This window comes from Schistocerca gregaria, chromosome 3, assembly GCF_023897955.1.
Source record: "Schistocerca gregaria isolate iqSchGreg1 chromosome 3, iqSchGreg1.2, whole genome shotgun sequence".
Lineage (NCBI taxonomy): Eukaryota > Metazoa > Arthropoda > Insecta > Orthoptera > Acrididae > Schistocerca > Schistocerca gregaria.
Window position 1 is genome coordinate 881,720,535 of NC_064922.1, and position 19,549 is coordinate 881,740,083.

Here is a 19,549-nt window from a genome sequence, read left to right on the forward strand (position 1 = left end):
ATATGAGATGAACATCAACAAAAGCAAAATGAGGATACTGTAATGTAGTCAAATTAAATCAGGTGATGGTGAGGGAATTAGATTAGGAAATGATATACTTAAAGTAATAGACGAGTTTGCTATTTGGGCAGAAAAATACCTGCTGATGGCCAAAGTAGAGAGGATATAAATGGAAATTAGCAATGGCAAGAAAAGCATTTCTAAAAAAAAAGAGATATGTTAACATCGAACATAGACGTAAGTATTAGGAAATCTTTTCTGAAGATATTTGTCTGAAGTGTAGCCATGTATGGAAGTAAAACATGACAATAAACAATGTAGACAAGAAGAGAATAAAAGCTTTTGAAATGTGGTGCTACAGAAAAATACTGAAGATTAAATGGGTAGATCATGTAACTGAAGAGGAAGTACTGAATACAATTGAGGAAACAAGAAATCTGTGGCACGCCCTACTAGAAGAAGGAATCAGTTGATAGGATACATTCTGATACATCAACGGATCACCAACGTAATATTGGAGGGAACTGTGGGAGGAAAAGGTCAAAGAGACAAATCGAGAGAAGAATACAGTAAGCAGATTCAGAAGGATATAGGTTGTAGTAGTTACTTGGAGATGAATAGGCTCGCACAGGATAGAGCAGCATGGAGAGCTGTGTCAAACCAAACTAAGGACTGAAGACAACAACGACAACAACAACTGCCTTTTTTTCTGCAGCCTTACACAGGCTGTGAAGCAGTCACTGAAATGAGGGCATCATATTTGGTAGTATGTTCAGCAACAGGGTGGTCCACATATTCATCCATCAGATATGGATATAAGCAAATGCATGGTTGAACTAACAAAGTTTGTAACAGTTAACTGCACAAAATCAGCACTGTGCCTCATTGCTGAATAAATACATGAGGAAAGGAGGAATCAAGAACAATTCACCTGGAAAACATAATTTAGTGCTCTAAAAGTTTAAAAGTTAGCTTAAAACAGTGCATAAAACAGCATTAGAAATGTGTTACCATTGAATGGGCCATGTTTACTTTCTCTTTCAAAGAAATGTTTTTCTTTGAGATAAGGCTTAGTTCAGTCTCTAGTTTGTTTACTTTGCCAAGAAGCTCTTCCACTGCATGATCTTTTTCAGAAAGTTCTTGCTGGAGGTAATACCTGCCAAATGATAAAATGCAGAAATGAGTTGCAACATTAATATGGCTCACATTCACAACATATTTCACTAATTCAAACTACACTAGATATCTTGCACTACAGCCAATATTTCCAAGTACAGTTATTGAGAAGCAAGGAGCTCCTCATAAACACAATATATGACACAGAATAGCTCAAATGTAACACAAGAATAACTTATGGATGGAATCTTGCCCTCAGCTGCGGAGCTTGAATGGAAGTGTAAGATTATGAAAATAGATTATGTTGGAGGTGGAAGCTAATGTTCTGAGTGTGAGGAATTTCTAGGTAACATTGGCACCTACAACAAAACGTGATAAGACATCTTGCAAGCAACAAGCATGACAGATATGAGCAGTTCACATCAGCTGGATTTGAACCATCACACACAATGCCACTCATTGAGACACTCTGAGACACTCAGATGAGGACCCAACCTTTAGACATTAATATTCGCATAAGCAGAAAAAAAGGAGGGGTTTGATTGTGTTTCAGCCATGAAACTAAATTATTTTTTAAAGAACATTACTATTATCAGAATTTTGTAAGACTATGATAGTGACTACATAAGTTACCAGTAACTACTTTTTTCTCAATTACTAGCAATAATGCATGATACGACACTGTGGAGGTTACAGGTTCCTCATATAGTTCACCCACTTCTCACATCATTTCTGCTTTGAACCACACATTTGTAACAGTAAAAGTGAGGCATATATGTAACAAACGCTAATTATCTCATGAAAATGTCTTCTCCAAGTTGTAGTTAGTTCCCACAACAGATCAGAAATTACTTCATTGCTCATCTCGAAACAGATAAATGAACTAATTGGTAACATGACACTTTAGTACTCTTCCCAATATTTTATTATTATTCAGCGGTGAAATCATTAAAAGACTGAAGTCTTCTTATTTCTACTTGCTCAGAAGTACAGACGTAAGGAGTCCAGCAATCAAGTGATTTATGAACAGTAACTGTAGTGCTCACATTGTTTTCCTCTCCAAGTGCCTAATCTCAGTGTGGATATTTAGCTTTCTTTTCTGAGAAGGAGTTGTAGGTAGTACTCATTATGCATCGGGAATCACTGCCTATATGTTTCTGTAAAAGCCCTAATCTATCTAACCTTATTTTCATGGTTGTTATGCAAAATGTATTTTGGCACCAGTAGAGTCGATCTGCAGTCAGCCTCAATTGCCAGTTCTCTAAATTTTCCCAATAGCACTCCTCAAAAAGAACATCACCTTCCCTCCAGCGATCTTCATTTGATTTCCTGAAGCACATCCATAATACCTGTGTGTTGTTCAAACCTACCGGTAACAAATCCAGCAGCCATCTTCTGAATCGCTTCAACATCTTCCTTTAATCCGACCTGGTGTGGATCCCCAACACACTGACAGCATTCAACATTGTGTCGCACTAGTGTCCTACATGCAGTCTCCTTTACAGATGGCCCACACTTCTCTAAAATTCTCCTAATAAACTGAAGTCAACCATTCGCTTTCCCTACAACAATCCTTAAATGCTCATTCCATTTCACATTGCCTAGCAACATTACACCTAGATATTTAATCAGCGAGATTGTGTCAGACAACACACTACTACCACTGTACTTGAATAATAAGGGTTAGTATTTCCTACTCATCTGCATTAACTTATATTTTTCGACATTAAGAGCTCGCTGCCATTTTTAGAAATTTAATCTAAATTGTCTAGCATCCTCCTACAGTCATTTGACAAAAACACCTTCCCATACGCCACAGCATTATCAGAAAACAAATAACAGATAAGAGTGGTCCTAACACACCTCTCTGATAAACACTTACCATCAAGGACCATATAATGGGTTCCGTTACTTAAGAAGTCTTCGAGCCACACACATATCTGAGAACCTATTGCATGTGCTTGTACATTTGTTAACAGTTGGCAGAGTGGCACTGTGTCAAACACATTATGGAAATCTAGGAATATGGAATCTGCTTGTTGCCCTTCATCCATGATTCACAGGATCTCACATGAGAAAAGGGCAAGCTGAGTTTTGCATGAGCAATGCTTTCTAAACCCTTGGCGATATGTGGACAGAAGCTTTTCCCTTGCAAGGTAATTTATTTTATTTGAACTGAGAATATGATCAAGGATTCTGCAGCAAACCAAAGTTAAAGATATTGGTCTGAAATTTTGCTGGTCCATTCTTTTACCCTTCTTACCTACAAAAGTCCCTTGTACTTTTTGCCAGTCACTTGGACTTTGCATTGCGTGAGAGATTCATGATAAATGCAAGCCAAGTAAGAGGCCAATGCTGTAGAGTACTACTTGTAAAACTGAAATGAGATTCCATAGGACCTGGTGACTTATTTGCTTCCAGCTCTTTCAGTTGTTTCCCTAAACCAGTGATGCTTATTACTACTTCCTCCACATGAGAGTCTGTGTGATGGTCAAACAACAGTATGTTTGTATGATTCTCCTGTGTAAATTATTTCTTAAATGCAAAATTTAAAACTTCAGCTTTACTTTTGCTCTCTTCTACTGCCACATCAGACTGGTCAATGAGTGTCTCAACAGACGTCTTTGACCCACTTGTTGATTTCATGTAAAACTGGAATTTTCTTGGGTTCTTGGCAAGTAATGACATTATAAAATTACATAAAAATATTCTTACAAAGCCTACTCAATAGCATACTCTACAATAGCAATGCTTTCACATACTAAAAAGTTCTACAACTGCATAACATGTTGCATCCATCATGGGCTCTTGTCTCAAAATCTAAACACTGAGGCGCCAGGAACAGCTTATAGTACTTTGTTTATTGCTGCTGTTGTCGTACAGACCTCAAGTTAAGGCACAATGACAACAGTTAAACTTCATAATTCACTCACTCTCTAATAATGACATGGGACAATGTGTAACTACAGAAATAACACTAAAAATTAAAAATGAGGGTATGTTAATTCTAAACTTTATGTTGTAATTTTATGTTTATTGGGGTCAAGACTACTAAAAATTTTTAACATATTTATGTTAGAATCATCATAGCAAATTTATATTACATTCTTGGAGAGAGGAAATACAAAGTGACAGTGAAGGAAGCACTCACTGTGGTACATGGATGTTAAAAATTTAGGTATTAGGTTACCAGTTGGTAATCAACCATTGTAACTGAACGTAAAGTGTCCAGTTGTGAATTAAGACACAGTGAGTTAACAAGATGTGTTTTAGTCCTAAATGAATTAAATTTCAACATTATATACCAGGACAAGAGAAGTTAATGTCAGATGTGTTGTCCAGACATCCAACACAACAGAAAAGGAGTAGCAAATTGCAAAGATGAACTAGAGAATCATAAGAGGAGAACAGCGTAAGACTTTCCTTAAGAAAATATTTGAAAAGTGATCAAAACAATTATGTGTGCCAGCAAATGGCCAAAAGGTAATACAAGCATGCAATTAAAGACAAAATAAGAACATATTATCTGCTGCATAATACAATATTGTACCACCAGAAAAACATGAAATATGAAGACCAGAAACTTGGTATTCATGAGCATGGTGTAAATCAATTGATATGGTGTTGGCATACGCATTACAATACTGGACATTTTGGAGTACAAAAATGTTTGGAGAAGCTAAATAGAAACATCTTTTCAATAACTTCGTCAGAAGAACCAAAATACTAGAAACCTGTGGTCTGTATCAAGCAATCAAGATGTCAGTGGTTAAAAAAAATGTTCTATGCATCCAGTGCTTCTGGATATGTTTGGAACAAGACCTTGATGGGGATATTCTGGCAAAAACTTTAGAACTGCTCTCTAAGTATGTTACGTTTATCTTTTATGAAAAAGAACATATATAGTAGAACAATTGAGTGAGGATTACTTCTTGAAAATGGATATTCCAGAAAATATTATCATATGTAATATGCTAGATAAAAAATCTGTTGACCAAGTGGCGGCAGTAGAAACCGCATATAAAGGTATTTAAATGTGCAAGTTTTCAGATCCAATGACACCTTGAGCCAGTGACTCCTTCTGGCAGATGGGTTGAAGGGGAAGGAATAGAGACAAAGGAGAAGGACTGGTGAGATTTAGTAAATGGGGAGAGTTCTGGAAAGTCACCCAAAACCGCAAGTCAGGGGATCTTACCTGATGGGAGGAGAAGGAAAGATTGAGAGCTGAGGACGGTGCTGGATGAGATGATTCGAAAACCTGAGAGCTTAAAGGTGGAAGATAAGGTAATATACGCAAGGGGGGGGGGGGGGGGGGGGGTCGGGGAGACAAGTAGACAGGTCAGACGCTGAAAAATACAGAAAACTGAGAGGGAGTGAATAAAGGAATAGTTTGTGAAGAAATGCTGAGACCAAAGAAGTTAACATAAATTAAGATCAGGTAGGTGGCAATACCTATGGACATGTCATAACTCCAGTTCCCATCTGCAGAGTTCTGACAAATTGGTGTCTGGGGAAAGACCTGCGTATTTTTCACCACCCTCACCTCTGCCACATAAAATGCACTTCGCTTTCCACTCTTACTAGGATGTGTATGATGTTGTATCTGTAATCTTGGCCTTGTATATTATATTTTCAAAAATTGATTATTTTCATTTGGAGAATATGATCAATGAGACGAGAAGTCAGTTCACTGAAAAGAAATGGACTGAAATATTGAAGGAATTTGGTGTGTAGCCAGTGAACATATCATGTTTCAAGCCAACATCCAAGTATGCTGAGCATGTGAGTTAAGGTATTGCAGAGTATAAAGTCCAAGAAAACATGAAAAAAATGGTAACAGCATGTCCTACAGTTTGAAAGCATCTGATACAACATATTATATGACTCCAGAGGATATGCCCTGCAGAAATGCCATCTGGCAAAAAGCCTGACAGTATAATATGTGAAGAGGCCAAAGGTTTGCCAGCTAATGATGTTATATGAACTGAGTATTAGAAAACATAGAAGACACCTTACTGATGTTGTGTAATTAGAGCCCTGGACACTCACCATAGTGCTAGTTGTGATGTAATGACCATTCTGGTGAGCTGTCAGTGGGGCAAAGTCAGAGAGCATGAGTCAGCATGGCTTGTGGACTGGCCAAAGGGCTGAGCAGTGTATCAATGAGGGGCACACTGTGACATGCATGAGGACTTCTGGTTGGTTCTCCCAGCATGGTGGAGATGGGAGTGAAGTGGTTACCTTGAGCAACAAAAGCACAGAGACATTTAAGATGGCAGACTTTGCAGCATGACAGATAATGGCTGCCTCAGAATACTACAAAATTACACAGTAAATCACAACATCATATATAAAGTCCAAGTGTGCCAAGGTGATCACATCATTAAAGAACATGCAGTGAGGTTTTAATAATAACTATATTTCAAAAACTAAGGTTATGTCTGCATAGTATAGGAACAATATTACCCAAATCTTTAAAAATTAATATCTCATAGATGTGTGGACTGATCTTTACAATCAAGGTATTAGATGGTCGCTGAGGCCACCACTCATCGCTAAATGTCAAATTTAATATCTTTTATATAGATTGAATTAGAGGGTGTTTTGCTTATTGTTAATTGCACAAAAATATCAGAACATCGATTCCTCCACATGTACACTTCAGATGAGCCCAAGCATGTTATACCCTGAAAAACTGCTTGTTTATCAATATGTTATTGTTGTTGTTGTCTTCAGTCCTGAGACTGGTTTGATGCAGCTCTCCATGCTACTCTATCCAGTGCAAGCTGCTTCATCTCCCAGTACCTACTGCAACCTACATCCTTCTGAATCTGCTTAGTGTACTCATCTCTCGGTCTCCCTCTACGATTTTTACCCTCCATGCTGCCCTCCAATGCTAAATTTGTGATCCCTTGATGCCTCAAAACATGTCCTACCAACCGATCCCTTCTTCTAGTCAAGTTGTGCCACAAACTTCTCTTCTCCCCAATCCTATTCAATAACTCCTCATTAGTTACGTGATCTATCCACCTTATCTTCAGTATTCTTCTGTAGCACCACATTTCGAAAGCTTCTATTCTCTTCTTGTCCAAACTAGTTATCATCCATGTTTCACTTCCATACATGGCTACACTCCAAACAAATACTTTCAGAAACGACTTCCTGATACATAAATCTATATTCGATGTTAACAAATTTCTCTTTTTCAGAAACGCTTTCCTTGCCATTGCCAGAGTACATTTTATATCCTCTCTACTTCGACCATCATCAGTTATTTTACTTCCTAAATAGCAAAACTCCTTTACTACTTTAAGTGTCTCATTTCCTAATCTAATTCCCTCAGCATCACCCGATTTAATTTGACTACATTCCATTATCCTCGTTTTGCTTTTGTTGATGTTCATCTTATATCCTCCTTTCAAGACACTGTCCATTCCGTTCAACTGCTCTTCCAAGTCCTTTGCCGTCTCTGACAGAATTACAATGTCATCGGCGAACCTCAATGTTTTTACTTCTTCTCCATGAATTTTAATACCTAATCCAAATTTTTCTTTTGTTTCCTTTACAGCTTGCTCAATATACAGATTGAATAACATCGGGGAGAGGCTACAACCCTGTCTCACTCCTTTCCCAACCACTGCTTCCCTTTCATGCCCCTCGACTCTTATGACTGCCATCTGGTTTCTGTACAAATTGTAAATAGTCTTTCGCTCCCTGTATTTTACCCCTGACACCTTTAGAATTTGAAAGAGAGTATTCCAGTCAACAATGTCAAAAGCTTTCTCTAAGTCTACAAATGCTAGAAACGTAGGTTTGCCTTTTCTTAATCTTAAGATAAGTCGTAGGGTAAGTATTGCCTCACGTGTTCCAATATTTCTACGAAATCCAAACTGATCCTCCCCAAGGTCCGCATCTACCAGTTTTTCCATTCGTCTGTAAAGAATTCGCGTTAGTATTTTGCAGCTGTGACTTATTAAACTGATAGTTCGGTAATTTTCACATCTGTCAGCACCTGCTTTCTTTGGGATTGGAATCATTATATTCTTCTTGAAGACTGAGGGTATTTCGCCTGTCTCATACATCTTGCTCACCAGCTGGTAGAGTTTTGTCATGACTGGCTCTCCCAAGGCCGTCAGTAGTTCTAATGCAATGTTGTCTACTCCGGGGGCCTTGTTTCGACTCAGGTCTTTCAGTGCTCTGTCAAACTCTTCACGCAGTATCGTATCTCCCATTTCGTCTTCATCTACATCCTCTTCCATTTCCATAATATTGTCCTCAAGTACATCGCCCTTGTATAAAACCTTCTATATACTCCTTCCACCTTTCTGCCTTCCCTTCTTTGCTTAGAACTGGGTTGCCATCTGAGCTCTTGATGTTCATACACGTGGTTCTCTTCTCTCCAAAGGTCTCTTTAATTTTCCTGTAGGCAGTATCTATCTTACCCCTAGTGAGATAAGCTTCTACATCCTTACATTTGTCCTCTATCCAACCCTGTTTAGCCATTTTGCACTTCCTGTCGATCTCATTTTTGAGACGTTTGTATTCCTTTTTGCCTGCTTCATTTACTGCATTTTTATATTTTCTCCTTTCATCAATTAAATTCAATATTTCTTCTGTTACCCAAGGATTTCTAGCAGCCCTCGTCTTTTTACCTACTTTATCCTCTGCTGCCTTCACTACTTCATCCCTCAGAGCTACCCATTATTCTTCTACAGTATTTCTTTCCCCCATTCCTGTCAATTGTTCCCTTACGCTCTCTCTGAAACTCTGTACAACCTCTGGTTCTTTCAGTTTATCCAGGTCCCATCTCCTTAATTTCCCACATTTTTGCAGTTTCTTCAGTTTTCATCTACAGGTCATAACCAATAGACTGTGGTCAGAGTCCACATCTGCCCCTGGAAATGTCTTACAACTTAAAACCTGGTTCCTAAATCTCTGTCTTACCATTATATAATCTATCTGATACCTTTTAGTATCTCCAGGGTTCTTCCATGTATACAACCTTCTTTCACGATTCTTAAACCAAGTGTTAGCTATGATTAAGTTGTGCTCTGTGCAAAATTCTACTAGGCGGCTTCCTCTTTCATTTCTTAGCCCCAATCCATATTCACCTACTATGTTTCCTTCTCTCCCTTTTCCTACACTCGAATTCCAGTCATCCATGACTATTAAATTTTCATCTCCCTTCACTATCTGAATAATTTCTTTTATTTCATCGTACATTTCTTCAATTTCTTCGTCATCTGCAGAGCTAGTTGGCATATAAACTTGTACTACTGTAGTAGGTGTGGGCTTCGTATCTATCTTGGCCACAATAATGCGTTCACTATGCTGTTTGTAGTAGCTTACCCGCATTCCTATTTTCCTATTCATTATTAAACCTACTCCTGCATTACCCCTATTTGATTTTGTGTTTATAACCCTGTAGTCACCTGACCAGAAGTCTTGTTCCTCCTGCCACCGAACTTCACAAATTCCCACTATATCTAACTTTAACCTATCCATTTCCATTTTTAAATTTTCTAACCTACCTGCCCGATTAAGGGATTTGACATTCCACGCTCCGATCCGTAGAACGCCAGTTTTTTTTCTCCTGATAATGACATCCTCTTGAGTAGTCCCCGCCCGGAGATCCGAATGAGGGATTATTTTACCTCCAGAATATTTTACCCAAGAGGACACCATATCATTTAATCATACAGTAAAGCTGCATGTCCTCGGGAAAAATTACGGCTGTAGTTTCCCCTTGCTTTCAGCCGTTCGCAGTACCAGCACAGCAAGGCCGTTTTGGTTAATGTTGCAAGGCCAGATCAGTCAATCATCCAGACTGTTGCCCCTGCAACTACTGAAAAGGCTGCTGCCCCTCTTCAGGAACCACATGTTTGTCTGGCCTCTCAACAGATACCCCTCCGTTGTGGTTGCACCTACGGTACGGCCATCTGTATCGCTGAGGCACGCAAGCCTCCCCACCAACGGCAAGGTCCATGGTTCATGGTATATGTTATACACTTATAAGTTATACACTTATCAAACAAAAGTGTTGCATCACTCTGATAAGATATATGTGTGTGTTGATGCTGTTACTGTTCCTGTACTGATTGGTAAGTCTCCCCTAACGTTGTTTGTAAACATACACACAGTTACCAAGAGTCCTACTGTATGGGTAGAACACCCCACTGGAATGGATTATAGCATTTCATTTGAAAGTAAAGCGGAAGTATGGATACATCAAAAACATCCGTGGAACAGTAGAGTGAACATCCACAATGCCACGAAGGACAATCACAACCAACAATGGGTCTGCATCATCACATTATGCACAGAAGGCTTGTCAATAAGGCAACTTGCTGAAGCAACTGATAGAACATAGGGCGTTAAAAAACAAAAAGACAGTAATTACCTTTGTGACTTCACAAAAACATATGACTCCATCGACAGACGGACTCTTGTTAGAATACTGAAGAACAGAGGACTAGATGGAACTGCAAATGAACTCACGAAAGAAATTCTGACAGATCCAAAACCAAAAGTGAGATTCAGAGGAGCACTGTCAGAAGAATTTGAGATCAAGACTGGTGTTAAACACGGAGATGGATTGTCACTATTGTTGTTCAGTATAGCACTGGATGAAATGATCAGGCAGTGGAGAGCAATAAACGAGGAAATTGGAATACCAAAAGACCCCTGTGGGGGCCAAAAGGACAACAGGGCTCAAGCAGACTGCCTAGCCTTTGCAGGATCACCTATAACAAGACAAAGACATTAAATACCATTGCAGACTGAGAAACACCAGAAGGCACTGTGCAAATGGTGGACAAATTTAAATACCTGGGAGAATTTATAACAGGAAGGAACAGGAGCAAGGAGGGAATAACAGAGAGGATAAAGAAGATGGGGTCAACCTTCTGTATGACGAGAAAGATATACAATAAAAAGAATATATTGGCAGAGGCAAAGATAAGCCACTACAAGGCAATGGTAAGGGGTGCAGAATTATATGCTGCTGAGAGGATGACACTAGGAAGAATTGGGGCAGAACAACTAAAGAAAGAAGAGAGAAAAATACTAGATCCCAAAAGAGATCGAGAGATATGGATGCAAAGACCAGGAAAGAACTGTACCGCAACATGAGAACAATATCCAGGGAAAGCAAACACAAAAGGGCAGGGTTTGCTGGACATGTAATTAGGATGAGTATGGGCAGAAAGATGAAGAGGATGTGGGAAACAACAGGGAGGAAAAGGGGAAAGACAGGAACCAAGTGGGTTGTTGAACTTCAGAAGGAGTGGTTGGAATTGGGGATCAAGGTCAAAAGAAACGAAAATTGGAGGAACAAATATACAACAACCAAAATGCCAGAGATCAAAGACAGAGAGGACTACAGGAAAAGATTAGAGTGTCACCAGTGGAGCCGACAGACGAAAATCATGCTGAAGATCTCGGAAGAAGAGTGGGAGAGAAGAAGAGAAAGAATGAAGAGGTTCTGAGAGAAGAAGAGAAAGAATGAAGAGGTTCTGGGAGAAGAAGAGGAAAATGCAGCTCACAAAGGGGCTACCCATGGTCCTACAGAGGCCATAATGCAAGAAGAAGAAAAAGAAGTTGCTCATTGTGTGCACCTGAGTCAAAGTGATGTCTAAAAAGAGAGGGTGTAGGGGAAACCATTCAGCTTTATTATGTCTGCTGCCAGCTATTTTTATTTGTATTTTGTTGTTCATATATAAATCCTGTACAGCTCTTATAAGATGAGATGGTATCAAACACACACACACACACACACACACACACACACACACACACACACACACACACACACACACACACATGCACACACTATGGAAAATGGAATAATGACAATATTATGAAATTGACACATTCCAACTTATCATATAACAGAGATGTTAAGTCGCAGACAGGCACAACTGCTAAACAAATAAGCTTTCACTCTTAAAGCCTTCTTCTGAATTAAATGGCGCGCGCACACACACACACACACACACACACACACACACACACACACATCTCACGCTCACATGTCCACTGTCTCTGTGGTAGGTGTAGGGGTAGGAGATGGCTGGAGCAGGAAGGGGAAGGATGGCAGTGTAGGAGTGGGGGCAATAAAGTGCTACTCATGAAAGAACACATGGATGAAGTGGGGGAAGTGTAGGGCAGCTAGGTGCAGTCACAATGTTAGACAGGAGAAGGGCAGGAGAGCAGAAAAAGAGAGAGGTAAAAAGGCTGTGGGTGTGTTGCTGGAATAGAAGGCTGTGTGTGCTGGAGAGTGAACAGGAAAGGGGATACATGGATGAAGGACATTGACTAATGGAGGCTGAGGCCATTAGGGTTACAGAAACGTAAGATATATGAGGTCTGTTCAGAAAATTCCGGAACTTTGTCCACAAAACTTTTTATGCTTATCTTTTATTTACTGTGTGCAGTCTCCTTTGAAATATTCTCCTCCATAATTGATACACCACTCCTGACACTGTTTCCACTTACAAAGGCAATCTTGGTATGCCTCTTGCTGGATTGTGTGAATTTTATTTTATCTCACCTATCATTGCAAATCTTCATCCTTTCAACGGGGTTTTCAACTTTGGAAACCAAAACAGTCTGCAGGTCTGGAGAGTATAGAGGATGAGGCAGCACTGTGATTTCATTTTTTTGTGCAATAGGCATACACCAACAAGGTCTTTCCAGTCTTGATTCATGAGCCATGCCAGGCAAAGGCAAATGCAATCTTGGTATGCCTCTTGCTGGATTGTGTGAATTTTCTTTTATCTCACCTATCATTGCAAATCTTCATCCTTTCAACGGGGTTTTCAACTTTGGAAACCAAAACAGTCTGCAGGTCTGGAGAGTATAGAGGATGAGGCAGCACTGTGATTTCATTTTTTTTTTTTTTTGTGCAATAGGCATGCACCAACAAGGTCTTTCCAGTCTTGGCTCATGAGCCATGCCACAGACTGGGTGACAACACGATACATTTCAAGATACTGTGACAGGACTCCATAACATGATCCAACTGAAATGTTAGATTCTTCTGCAACCTCTCAGTCAGTCATCCTCTGATTGGCATGACAATTTTGTTGGCATTTCTGACATCAGCATTGTCAGTGGACACTGAAGGGCATCTTGATGAGGGTCATTTTTAACTTCTACCCAGCTATTTTCAAACTGTGTGAACTGTTTGTAACACCGAGCATAGCTTAAGCACTCATCACCATAGGCTTCCTGCATCATTTGATGTGTCTCTGTAAAAGTTTTCTTGAGTTTCACACAAAATTTAATGGACACACATTGCTCCTCTAACTCTGCCATCTTGAATTCGCAAACTGTGTGACACAACATTCTACTCAATATAGCACTGAACAATAACTAACAGACATACTTGCAGGAAGAGTTCCCACCTGAACAGTTCAGAAAAGCTGGTAGTGGTACGAAGGATGCAGAGGCACAGGTTGTGATCAGTCATTGAAATGAAGAATACTGTTTTGGGCAGTGTACTCAGCAGCTCGGTGGTCCATCTGTTTCTTGGCCACAGATTGTGGGTGACCATTCATGTGGACAAACAGACTGTTGGTTGTCACGCCCATGTAGAATGCAGAACAGCAGTTGCAGCTCGGCTTTTAGATCACTTGACTTGTTTCACAGGTAGCCCTGCCTTTGATGGGATAGATTATGCTTGTAATAGAATGCCCAACTGTGGTCAGCTACAGTGTCCCCACTGACAGAATCTCTGCTCTCGTAGCCCAACATTCAGCCTATTACCAGCAACCTACCCTCCTACATAAAACACATCACCATTTCCTCCACTGAGTCTTCAAAGTTCCTATTCGTTTACCACATAGTGGCCTGCTCATTACTATTGATGTTACCTCCCACCTCCCCGTACACTAACATCAATGAAGCCCATGGCCTTGCCACTATTGAACACTACCTTTCAGAAAATCAAATGGATTTCAAACCTACAACTGCCTTCTTGGTCACCATTACCAACTATATCCTCACCCACAATTACTTCTCATTTGAAGGCATCACATACAAACAAATCTGGGGGTACAGCAATGGGCACCCACATGACACAATCCTACACCAACCAACTCATGGTGCCTCTAGCGGAATCCTTCCTTAATCATCCAGAATTCCAAACCCTCACCTGGTTCAGATTCACAGACAACATGTTTATGTTCTCTATTGAGGGTGAGGACACCCTATCCACATTCCTCGAGAAGCTCAACATCTTCTCCCCCATTTGTTTCACCTGGTCCTCCTCAACCCAACAAGCCACTTCCCTCGATGTTGACCTCCACCTCAAAGATGGCTACATCAGTACCTCCATCCATACCAAAACTATCACTCACTAGCTATACCTCCACTTCAACAGCTGCCACCCATTCCATATCAAGAAGTCCCTTCCACTCAGCCTAACCACCTGTGGTCATCGCATCTGTAGTGACGAGCAGTCCCTCTCAAAATATACTAAGGATCTCACTGAGGCCTTTACAGACTGTAATTGCCCTCAAAACCTTGCACAGAAACAAATCTGTGCCTCTTCTCTCCAGTCACTCCTAAAGTCCCACCATCTGCCACATGGGAGCATTCCCCTCATGACCACCCACATCTAGAGCAATTTAATCACATTCTCCGCCAGTATTCTGACTACCTCTTGTCATACCCAAAAATGAGGAATATCCTTCCCACTACCCTTCCCACCCCTCCCACAGAGGTTTTCTGCTGCCCACTGAACCTACATAATATCCTCTCCAATCCCTACTGAACCCTTGCTCCAAACTCCTTGCTTCATGGGTCTTATTCCTATAATAGACTTGGATGCAAGACCTGTCCCACAGATCCTGCCAACAACACCTACTCCAGTCTGGTCACAAGTATCAACTATCCCATCAAAGGCAGGGCTACCCGTCACATGATCCATAAGCTAAGCTGCAACCACTGTGCTGTGTTCTATGTGCACATGACAACTAACAAGCACATGAATGGCCACTAACAAGCTGTGGCTAAAAAACAGCTGGGCCATCAAGTTGCTTAGCACTTTGCCCAAACCAACATTCTTCAGTACAAAGACCACTTCCCAGTGTGCAAACACCAGCTTTTCTGGACTGTGCAGGTGGGCTCTCTCTCTCTGCAACATATCCCATAACACTCCGGGCCTCAGTCTTCATGAGTCAAAGAGTCCTTCATCCACCAATCCCTTTCTCTGTTCCCACTCCATCATACACAGCCTTCTATTGCACTAAACCACCCACTGCTCTCTTATTTCTCTCTTTTTTCTGTTCCCCCACTGCCCCACCCTCCATATACCCTCTTGACTGTACCTAGCTGCCCTACCCTTCTCCCGCTCATCTTCATATGCCCCCATGAGCAGCACTTTAACTGTCCCCAACCCTTATCCTGCTGTGCCTCTCCTTCCTGCTGCAGCTGCCTCCTTACCCCTACCACCCAGACTGCTTCTCCCATCATGTGCTGTTTATGTCTCCCACCACTGCTTCAATCTGTGTGCACTGGGATTTCTATGCATGGGACAGAGTAGTTATCATAAACTAAAAGGGAACAAAGAAAGAAAATTGCCAACTTTCCCCTACACTGAAGTTCCTCTTGTATTTATGACTTGTTGGCTTATGAAGAATACACCTACAGAATCTGAATTTGCAATAATATAAAGAAGATTGATGGTCAGAGAGAGAGGGGGAATAGAAGATGGACAGAGGGAAAGGAGGAGGATGGGGAATGGAAACAGAGATGGAGAAAGAGGAAATGGACAGAGAGAGGGAGTAGGAAGTGATGCACAGAGAGAGGAGGAGGCAGAGGAGGAGATAGACATAGAGAGGGAGAGGAGGAGATGGGCCGAGAGAGGGGAGAGGAGGAGATATCCAATTCTCATACATGTTTAGAAAATGCAAAGCACTTCTGGGTTTGCTAGTATTGTGTATAGCTTTCTCCTATTTTTTTCAAAATTTCAAACATCTTGCACTATTTTACACTGTTGAGCGTTTTTTCCAGGTCGACAAATCCAATGAAAATGTTTTGATGTTTCTCTAGTCTTGCTTCCATTATCAAAAGCAATGTCAAGATTGCATTCTGGTGCCTTTACCTTTTCTCAAGCCAAACTGATCATCATCTGACATAGTCTCAATTTTCTTTTGCCGTCTTTTGTATATTATTCTTGTCTTGGATGCATGGGCTGTTAAAAGCTGATTGTATGATAATTCTTGCACTTCTCAGTTCTTGCAGTCTTCAGAATTGTGGGGATGATATTTCTCTGAAAGTCTGATGGTGTATCGCCAGTCTCATATATTCTACACACCAATGTGTATAGCCATTTTGTTGCCACTTCCCCCAATGATTTTAGAAATTCAAATGGAATGCTATCCATCCCTTCTGCCTTATTTGATCTTATGTCTTCCAAAGCTCTTTTAAATTCTGATTCTAATACTTTTTTATATCTGAAATGAACCTTCATCAATTAATCCAGTTTGACCTGGCAAAGTATTGCATCATACCTGATATACTTTGTCAAGAATATTTGTGCATGTTCCACTGACTGTTCCTTCGTTCATCATGTCCTTTATTCTAGTAAATACTTTCTTGATTTTGTATATTTTTGCTTCATTGTATGAGTTTCCAAGTGCATAATTGCCTTTTTTATAGTGAAGAATGTTAAAAATAGTAGACGCGCTTATCCAGCTTACATCTCGGCTAGTCATATGCATCTGGCGTTTTGCAGCTTTACGTAATTAATCATAAGAGCCTAAGTTTCTCAAATATTTAAAGATAAAAAACTATTAGTTTCATGGCATTTTAAATATCAACCCTTTTTATAACTTGAAATCTCAATTAGTGGTAAGTCAAAATGTGAGGAAAAGTGAATACAAATTCCCAGGTGTCTCTATTACAGTTTAACTATTTTGGAGAAAACCTCAACAGTGAAGCCAACCATCACTTACAGCTTCTCACCTCTGTAAGAGCTGCACTTACATCTTCTTCTATGGGTAAATACTGTGCAAATACTTTTTTAATCTCCTTGATTTAAGTGTCCTTCTCCTCACTTCATCACATATACAGTAGTGCTCAAAAGTATTTTGACAAACATATTAATTGTATTAATTAAAAACAAATATGAAACTTGAAAATCAATAATTGATTTCATCGATAGATATTCAATGTCCTACAGAATAGTCACCAAATAGCCCATGTTCATAACATAAGAGAGTGTAATTTTTAAACATGAGGATAATGGTGGAGCAAAAATATTATAACATTGTAGAAAAAATCATTTTTAACACATAATTATCATCTACCATAATAAGCAAATCAGTATTTAGGGGGCTATCCCTTGGGTTTTATGACAGCCTGACATGGTGCCGGCATTGAGTCGACCAACTTTTGGAATCAATCCATTGGAATTTTATCCTATTCATTTTTGTGAGCTTCAAAGAAAGTGCCTTTGTTCTTTGTTCTTATTCTGTGATCCAACTCCTCCCATGGATGTTCTATAGGATTCAGATCCGAACTTTGACTTGGGCACTACAAAACCAAGACTTTTTGTGCTTTAAAAAATCACTAATGTACTTGGACTTGTGCTTGGAATTGTTATGTTGTTGAAAATACCATTCAGCTGGCATGTGACATTTAACATATAGTAGCATTTGAGTCTTTAATACTTTTTCATAAACGAATCAATCTATATTACCTTCAATTCGAATTAACAGTCCAACTCTAGAGTGACATCCCTAAACCATCCACTGCCACCTCTATATTTGAGCATGGGAATTTGGTACCAAAGTCATATCTTTTATTTACAGGACATTGAACACACTTTATACCATCAGATGACATTAAATTAAATTTGCTCCCGTTACTCCACAGAATTTTAGACCAGTCTGAACTTGACAATGATCTGTGCTGTTTTGCAAACACAAATTGAGCCCTCCTGTTTTTTGTAGATACTAAAGGCTTATTCGTCAGTTTTTGTCCCTGTAATCCAAAGAGTTTCAAGCATTGTTTTGCAGTGTAAATGCGAATGTTGATGTCATATTTTTCTTTCATTATAGCCGACAAGCAAAGATTACTTGTTGATAAATTTATGATATGATTGCCATTGGGAGATTTTTTTTTTATGTCCACTGTGAGGTTTATTTTCGACAGTCTTTCATTTATTATATCATTTTTTCCATGTACTAATGAGCTGATGAGACACTTTAAAAATATGAGCAACTTCAGTTTGTTTCAGTCCTTGTTTTAATGCATTTATCACAGCGTTTCTAAAGTCACTTGAATATTTCTTACATATTGAAATAACCACTGCAAGTAAATATCAGTAGAAATCAGAACTTAGAAGCAAGTAGTGTCCATGAATTCAAAATACTTTTGAGCTTGCTAAAAGTCACACTCATCCAGCAGTACAAACTATAAACAAACAGGTATAAACCTGACACCGTCAAAAAATCGCAGTTATGCTGCTCTCCACTATACTCAAGACACTGTTCGATAGTGTTTTATTTTAAGAGAAATAATAACAAAATTTTATGCTGGAAAATACTTTTGAGTGCTACTGTAAGAAATGGTACAGGGTGTTCCTTCCATGGATCCACATGACCTAGGCTTAGGCCATCCCTTCCGTTAGTCTGCCTACCCTTTATTCTCCAGTACCGACCCAAAGTCAGTCACAAACCATCTTAATATTTAACAGCATGCAAAGTCTCTAACCCCCCTTTTTTTATATACATTCTAATGATGAAGTTTCTCCATAGTACATTAAACCTACCTGGTTATTCCAGACATGTGTTTCCTAACTTTTCATTTATAGCTTTGACCTACTTTCCCTACGAAATGTAATAAGGAAAGAAGGGATTTTAAAGTGCAGTACCTTTCCAGAAATACAGATATTTTCACTCAGACATGTCAATATATGCATTTGAGAACAGGACTGAAGCAAAATAAGCACAATTTGTTGCACCTTTTCGTGAGATTACTAGCTTTTGTATATTTTCTCTTCTGTTCCATGCTTAAGCACATTTCTCCCATTTTTATATGTGGTTTAAATACATTTGATAATTTTTTTTCCTACTTCTACCTTAAACGTGATTTTTAGGTTTTGTTTATCAGACATCAACAACAGCCAATAAAAATTTAAAAAATAATTTGTGGAAATCACCAGAAATTATTCAGATCACCAGCAAAAATGGACAATCTCAGCAACAGCTATTAACCTCTGTTAACAATTGGCAACCTGCAGCTGTAAAATCAAATAAAATTTAAACAATGGTGCTGCAACAGCTGAAACCTGAATTCAGTTAGTGCTCATATAAATTTAATGGTTCCTATCTATTGACTGTGTACTGCCTTATTGTCCATATTAATGTTTCACCATAAGAGATCCGATACCAAAATCTTGCCGAAGGTTAAGAAGGAGAAG

The 19,549-nt window shown here is 39.4% G+C and overlaps 1 protein-coding gene across 4 annotated transcripts in view; it reads right to left on the bottom strand.

Moving 5' to 3' along the window:
• LOC126355033 (putative leucine-rich repeat-containing protein DDB_G0290503) overlaps positions 1-19,549 on the bottom strand; it is a 512,513-nt gene that overhangs the window by 243,714 nt on the left and 249,250 nt on the right. For all 4 annotated transcript variants that reach the window (XM_050005182.1, XM_050005180.1, XM_050005181.1 and 1 more), the window contains one exon: positions 1,012-1,156. In XM_050005182.1, the coding sequence (XP_049861139.1) occupies positions 1,012-1,156 (145 nt within the window). The remainder of the gene's footprint in view (positions 1-1,011; positions 1,157-19,549) is intronic.